The sequence below is a fragment of the Brachypodium distachyon genome, chromosome 2 (assembly GCF_000005505.3).
Source record: "Brachypodium distachyon strain Bd21 chromosome 2, Brachypodium_distachyon_v3.0, whole genome shotgun sequence".
Taxonomy (NCBI): domain Eukaryota; kingdom Viridiplantae; phylum Streptophyta; class Magnoliopsida; order Poales; family Poaceae; genus Brachypodium; species Brachypodium distachyon.
The window spans coordinates 33,712,244-33,719,615 of NC_016132.3; the positions used below are offsets into that span (position 1 = coordinate 33,712,244).

General features: G+C 52.5%; 1 protein-coding gene across 2 annotated transcripts; it reads left to right on the forward strand.

Moving 5' to 3' along the window:
* Window positions 1–3,605: 3,605 nt before the first annotated feature.
* Window positions 3,606–6,132, forward strand: LOC100839396. Of its 2 annotated transcripts, none has more exons than XM_024460249.1 (3): window positions 3,606–4,036; window positions 4,320–5,251; window positions 5,326–5,489. In XM_024460249.1, coding segments are annotated over exons 2-3 (912 nt in total). In that variant the 5' UTR covers window positions 3,606–4,036; window positions 4,320–4,340; the 3' UTR covers window positions 5,327–5,489. The 2 variants fall into 2 exon arrangements, with proteins under 2 accessions (XP_024316017.1, XP_010231648.1); XM_010233346.3 differs by lacking the exon at window positions 5,326–5,489 and adding an exon at window positions 5,589–6,132 and having other exon boundaries at window positions 3,614–4,036.
* The last annotated feature ends 1,240 nt before the right edge of the window (window positions 6,133–7,372 follow it).

Consider the following 7,372-nt stretch of genomic DNA (forward strand, 5'->3'; position numbering starts at 1 on the left):
AGATCGAGTCATCAAAGTGCATGACACATGGACTGAGTTCTCAAAGTGCATGACACGCACGCGCACGCACCACACGTGTACACCGGGACGTGCACCGATGGGTGGCCTGGCCCGAAACCGGGCGCCCATGTACTGAACAACACTTGGCAAAGATTGGAATTAAATATATAAAAAATTTATCCTGAGCTACGTGACGAAGTGGCGCGCGGAGGTAGCTTGACGCGCATAGCATGCGATGCCCATAGCCTGCCCAACGCCCTTCTCTCCGAGCGCTTCCTGATGTGCAAGGTCATCTTGTAGATCTCCGTCGACCTCGTCGCCACGCCATTGGAGTGGTACATCGCCGAGGCTAGTTCCTTGAGCATTTGTGGCGATTCCTCGTTGTGGACCCGATGGAGAGGCAGGCTGCGTAGAACATGGCTTTCATCCGGTCCCTTCTCTCCCCCTCCCTTGCTCAAAGCTAGGCCTGCCTTGGCCTCCTCCATCTTCCTGAACACCACCTTGGCGCGCTCTCTGACATCGGCCGTGACCCCAAGCTGGTACGCCATGTCGAAGATAGGGTCAAACCCCTTCCCTTATAGCCAATGTTGACGCGTACCATCGGGGTAATTGTGTGTGACGGAAACACAAACAAATAACCTTAACTTGACAAGTCATGTTTCAAACACTCGAGCTCCAGCATGAGGGCCTAGAGGTGGCACCAACGGCTATTATAGGAAAACTCAATTGACAAAGCTAATTTTGGTTTGAGTTTCCTCAGATTTGGATCTAGCTTGGAGAATTTTTTGTACTGCGAGCGCAATACTTGAGACAGAGAAGAACCCTGCAAAGCAAAACTATTGAGAAATTTCAAACATTTTCTGCGCTCGCTGAAGTCTCCATGCATGCTAAGAGGTGGCCTCAGTTATCTTAGTTACTCATGCATTGGTGAATTGTTTAAATACTCGTGATCTCCATTTATTTTGCAGAAGACATAGACTACTCGTTAAGAGTCTGAACCCGGGGGTTTAAACCTCCTTTTCGAAAGAAAAAAAACTCGTTGAGAGTCTTATTCAAAGCCTTAGCCATCTCGAAACATTTTGATTGAGAGCCTGACCGTTTTCCGATGAGGTCGTCGTGGAGGGTGGACCAGTCCGGCTCCACCATATCTTGCATCCGGCAGTGTGTTCATGGTGGCCGCCATATCTAGCTATCTACTGCATACTATGGAGTATGGACTTGGCTTGTATGTATGTTTCTCTGCTTGCGCTCGCTCGATAGATTGGCTGTGTGTGAAATAATGTTGATTCTAAGCCCCTGGTGTGTTTAATTTGGGTCTCTTTATACATGCAGTTTCTGGCCTGGCGCGTGTCTCCCCCACCTACCATGCAAGATTCAAACGAATTTCAAAATATTTGGGTGTGTGAGACCGTGCGAGATTTGGAGCCACCACGTACTGCTCACGTTTGTAATTTCTGGAATAATTAATCGTGCCAGCTAGCACAGGATATCTAGCACGTTTTTCGAATTCGTTTCTACGAAGGTTAGGTGTTTTTTTTTCGAAAATGAAAACTTATATTGATCTCAATGTTATATCAATCGATACAACCAAAAAGTAAGGGTTAGGTGTTGAGTATATATAACATGATCAAACGCATCACATTCCACACAACAAGCCATCGCAAGCACAGAAAGCATATACGCTTACCTGCCAGTAGCCGTTGCTCTATCTAGTCCTAGAACATTCATATCGATCGATGGCGGCAAGATCAATAGCTAGAACACAACACCGATGGATCAATCAGCGCTAGCGCCGGCCGGCAGCAAGATCCATGGCCTTGCTCCCCTATGACTCTATGAGCTCCTCCGCAAGATCAGCGAATCCTTCCTGGAGACATCGGACCTCGACTACTACAACAACTTCCGTGCTGCCACCTACCACTGGCGCTGCGCCACAAAGCCCACGCACGCGGGCTTCGTCACTTTCGTCAACGTCAGCACTTCCTCCGCAAGTAGATCCCATGCCTCCGCGACTAGCTTGGTTTGTGTAAAATGCTTCTCCATGTGTCGGAAACATTTTCTTGAGCTCGGAGTCGAGGGTGACCGGCTCCACCTTCACCTCTGTCTTCGGCTTCTTCCCCGCCTTCTTCTCAGCCGCCTCCCTCGCCGCCTCTTTCGCTCTGGGCATCCGTCATGGCGAGGCCGAGGCGTTCTGCCTCCTCGGCCTCGCACTGGCTGGCGTGCTCCGCCATCAGCAGCCCCGGGAACTCCATAGGGTCGCCGTCCGATCGCCATTCAAGCGCCAAGCGCTCGTAGGCCGGCTCGTCCTTGATGTGCAGTGTTGGCGAGGAGGCGCCACAGGAGGACGAGTCGGAGCCGGTTGGACCAGCCCGGTACCAGTGCCGGCTCGCCGGCACGGGCGGCGGAGTCTCCGGCCGGGGGTTGTTGCCGGCGGCGACGTGGGCCCGCACCGACGCCATGGTGCGCCCGCACCAGAACCGGCGCCGGCCGTCGATGTTGAACCGGCATGGCGGAGGGCGCTGGCCTTGGCCCTCGTATCGGACGATGTCAAGGCGTGGCGGTCGGCAAACAGCACCGCCCAGTTCGCGCTGGTGGCGCGGTTCCACGCCGGGTCCCGGCGCTTGTCCGCCGTTAGCCCGTTCCACCAAGGGGCGTTGATGGCGGCCGTACAGGCACGGCCAGTGGGCACCGGCGGCGTCGGGAGGCTGCCGATGCTCAGGGTCCAGTGCGCCGGCAGCCGCCAGTTGGGCGGCGCTGGGTAGTTGTGCCCGTGGTGGACCTCGGCCTCCTTGAGCGTCAGCGTCCAGCGCGGCCAGTCCTCGTCGCCAGCAGCCATGGAGGGCGAGAGAGGAAAGGAGAGCGCAAGAGGGAGGAGGGCAGCTAGAGGAATGCCGAGCACCGTCGGGGGGCGACCGCTTTTATAGCGGCGAAATGCGAATCGGCGGGCGTATGAACGCAACGATAATGGACGGGGGCGTGGCCGCGTGGCAACCGGCGGACAACCGCCATTAAAATCGACTCGGGAGCCGTGGAGGGCTGGTGAGAAACCGGTGAGGCGATTAATTGGCGCTGACATCGCGGGTTCGCCGCAATAACCCGTTGCGCCGGCGTCGCTGCTCGCCACCCCCCCCCCCCCCTTCCCCCGTGGGCTAGGTTCGGCCTGAGGCGCCGGCTTACTTTTTGGGCAGCGCCGGGTAAAAAAACAATTTGGAAAAGTCGGCAGGGTCGGATTTTTCACGCCAACGTCTCCCAAACCCGTTTAGGAGGCCTTTAGGAGGACGGCTGGAGTTGCTCTTATTCGTTGCAAGATTTGTAGAGAATCTTTTACACGATTCCAACCTTAGAAATTTTCTGTATCTCTAGCGTTCATTTCAAAACAATAAAGATTTGTAAGTATTATGTCTAAGTTTAAGACTTTTTAGCATTAAATAAGACCTCGTGAAAAGTTTGGAAGAATCCAAATTTGAAATATGCATAGCAATCCAACCTTCTATTTTCCCGATAGTCGATTTCAGAATCGAATAATCGCTGAACTTAAGTTTTGGGCGTACCACCGCCAGCGACCGTATTGATACGCGGCTACGCCTGCGGCCTGTCTCCGTCTGACATCCATGAATGAGGAGGAGGAGTATTTCAGAAGGAAGCCCATCACCTCCCTGCGCCGGTCCGCTCCTGCTCTGATTTCGATGCGCTGCACGCCAAAAACGACGCCTACGCAAGAGAGAGAGAGAGAAACGACGCCGCTGCTGCTGCCACTGCCACTGTACTGGATGGGGATGGATGGAGTGACCAGTGAGTGCAGTGGCAGTGGCATTTAACTGCGCCTGTGCTCTCCCTAGCTCGCAGGCAGGCTCCATCTGAGGAGAGGCGGGCCTCGTCGGGCTTTCTAGTTTCTAGCTGCTTCTCAATCTCAATCCCTCCTTGTTCCTCACACCAGACCATCCATTGCGGGGCGGAGGTCGCTGGAGAGGGAGAGGGACTGCGAGAGCGATCGAGGTGGGAGAAACAAGAAGGGAGAGAAGGAATTACTAGTCAGGTGGGGGGATGGGATCGATGCGTGGGTCGTGTTTTATCTCTTGTTGCTTGCAAGATTCCTCACCTCATCCAGATGGGGTTTTCCGTTCCCCAATGCCGTCAGTCGTGCTCCATCGGCTTTGTCCCGTTGCGGCCTCGGTGTTCTTGAGGACCTCGATGGAGTGCTTCTTGGATCCTAGCTACACTGCTGGATTTGGCGTTTCTTGATTCGTGGCTGCTTTTTATTTACGCCCTCGTTTCGAGTCTTTCCTCTCTCTGATCTTGGACTCTTGGTTTCGTTCCAGAGCAGCAGGAGGCGGTTGAGGATGATGCTGAGGAGGGCGGTGTCTGACCAGGCCGCGGCGGGGGACGAGCTTGATGTGGCAGCAGGGAAGCCCCGCGGCGCGGCTCTCTTCGCCGCGCCGCGGCTGCTCGTGGGCCTCGGCGCCGCCAAGCCCGGCGACTGCGACTCGACGGCGCGCAGCCCCAAGTCGCCGCTGGACCTCAGGGCCGCCTTCCCCGCGCCCGGCGGCTCGCCGCTCCGGTCCCCGCGCAGGAGCTGGGACTCTCAGCGCGTCGGCCTCGGTGGCCTGGTCGACACCCTCGCCGAGCCCGACGCCGAAGCCAAGACTCGCATGCTCGGGTCCCTGATGCGACCGTCCAAGCTCCAATGCCTCACGAAATCCTATAGAAACACTTCCCTGCCGAAAGACTGCGGGCTTGCGCAGCCGGAGTTTGGGGAGATTGAGGCTGCGGCTGCCGCTGCCGCAGCTGGCGCCGGGGGCATGTCGGTTCCGTGCACTAGGTTCTACGGGGATGTGAAGTCTGGTCCAGAGATCGTCGTCTCCGGTGGTGCTCAGCTCGGGTTCAGTAGCCACTCCACTGACCTTGGCAAGCTCTGGGCGCCTGGGTCGCTGCCGGTGTCGATTGGTGGTCCGCGCCGGTACATCGGGTCGGTGTCGGCCACGGAGGTCGAGCAGTCGGAGGACTACACTTGCATCATAGCTCACGGTCCCAATCCAAAGACCATCCGCATTTTGGGGGATTGCATCTTGGAACCCTGCACTGCTCGTGTGCGTGATGGCAAGTGTGAGGGGATCGATGAGGTGGAGGAAGGAGCTGGAGCTGAGTCCTACTGGCTGGTGAAGTGTTCCGATGACACTGGCGAGGAGGAGTCCAGCCGCTTCTGCTCATGTTGCAAGAAGAACCTGGATGGCAAGGAATCTTGCGTTTATTGGTATGCTGATCCATTTACCTAATTATAATTTTTGATATGGCTCCAAAGAACTGATGATTGTGATGTATCTTCAGATGTGCAAGATCATGATGCTGCAGCCTGCAAGTTCAGTTCATTAGGGAATTTGCATCACCTGAATTAGCATTGTCTCTTTTCTAGATAATTGCTCCTCAGATTGATAGAATAGAAACATACATTGAAGAGTTGCAATTCTTTAATAGAAATGAAATGGGCAGCATTCTTCTACTCAGTATCATTGAAGAAATGGCTTCATTTTCATGCTTCATAGGAATATCTAAGAAACACTGAACACTTTTTTTCTGAATGTCCTTTGCAGTGGTGAGAATGGATTTTCTGGTGGCAACTGCAGGGACCAAGAAATTCTAAATGAAGGGGAGCATGAGAACAAGACGGTCTCCTCTCCCAACTCATCCGGCCCATCTTCACCGTTCCACGAGGATGACATCTTCATCGATGGAATGGTCGTGTTTACATGATCTATGTCTCCTCAGATACCTGATCAGTGCACCAAGCTCCGGAGCCAATAATGTAAGTCACAGTCGTCGTCGCCACCGATCACCACCGCCTCCATAGTTAGGTTGCTGGTTTTTGTAAGTTCTGTTTCAGCAGTTGAGAAATTGGGTGGCATTAGTGGCTCATTGATGGATTGGAAGCTGTTTGTAGCTCGGCTTATAGAAGAAGAAAAAATAGAGGCTGCCTGCCTTTAGCCCCGTTGTTTTGGTCCTAAGGCTGTTGGCCACTGCCAGATCCTTTTCTTAATTCTCTTTTCTTTGGCTCCCTCTTGGTAGCGATGACAATGTCTACCTGATGTAAGTTTGGACAAGTTCATGAGAGTAATGGCATTGAGCTGCTTTGCTAAATCTCTGCGCTTTTGCTTGTGAAACATGATGATTGCTTGCTATTGTCCTTTTTTTACATAGCAAAGTTGATTTGTCAAAACTTCTTGGAGGCAGCCAAGTGAGAAGGCAGCCTCCTTTTTTTTTTGTTCTTTTTTCTTTTTGCTAGAATGGGAAGGGAGCCTATAAGCTGGACAAAAGCTTCTGGGGTCTGTGCCTTGGCAGCCAACAGCACGTGTGCAGAACAGGCAATGGGAGGAGAGCGAGAGTTGTATGTGAGATCAGTTCTCATTGATCATGAGCTTAGATTTTCTCTCTCCTTTCTTGGATACATGCTTAATATTATCAAAAAAGGATACATGCTTAATAGGTTTCATTAAGATAAAACCAGTGATACACAATTACTTTATTATTATATGATTTATACGATACAGAACCACAACTATTAGTGAGTACTGTTGAAGACGAATTTAGTTATACATTGCATGTCATAGAAACCACGTCTTTTACATCATCCAAAGGCGTATTGAATTAGGCCTCCTACGTATACTATCTATTAATTTATTGGTCCATCCCCTCTGTCACTCCCATTTCGTGGACCATTTTTTTTTCTGAAAAGGAGGGAAATTCCCATCCCACGCACCCTCGTCATCCCTTCTTCGTCCACTTATTTTGAGCCATTTGATCGTGATACACGAGTCAGATCAACGCGTCAATTCAGAAAAAGAGAAAAATAACAGAAAAACATGTCCCCCGATCCAAAACATGTAACCACATCGTCCTCCTCGTCGTGTCGAATCGCCTCGCCACACCACCCTCATCCTCTTCGTCGTGCTGCCCTTGGCGTTCTCCTCACAATGTGTTAAGGGTAATTTTTGTGTATCAATGTGGCCCTCAAGCCACTGCTCACTCTAGCAAGCCGATAACCATGTGATCGACACGACGACACCGTTCAAGCGAGCTGCATGTGACTCCGACGAAGCAAGCTGCTTGAAGCCATGGAAGCCGGTGCTAGGTGCAGCGGAAGCGCCACCTCTGTTCTCACTCTGTTCCAAAAAAAATCAGAGGGGAATGGTAGAATGACAGGGTTTTCCAGCCAGGACTGTTTGGGAAAGAATGAATCTGAAGCTCGTCCATCGTTGTCCATCGAACGTTTGCAAGCGCTACCAGCCATCAATTTTTTTTTTGAGGGGGTCAAGCCCTCAAATAGGTATGCAAGGTCTTGATGGGCCCTTTTACGGTTTTACCCCATAGGCTGGAGCCG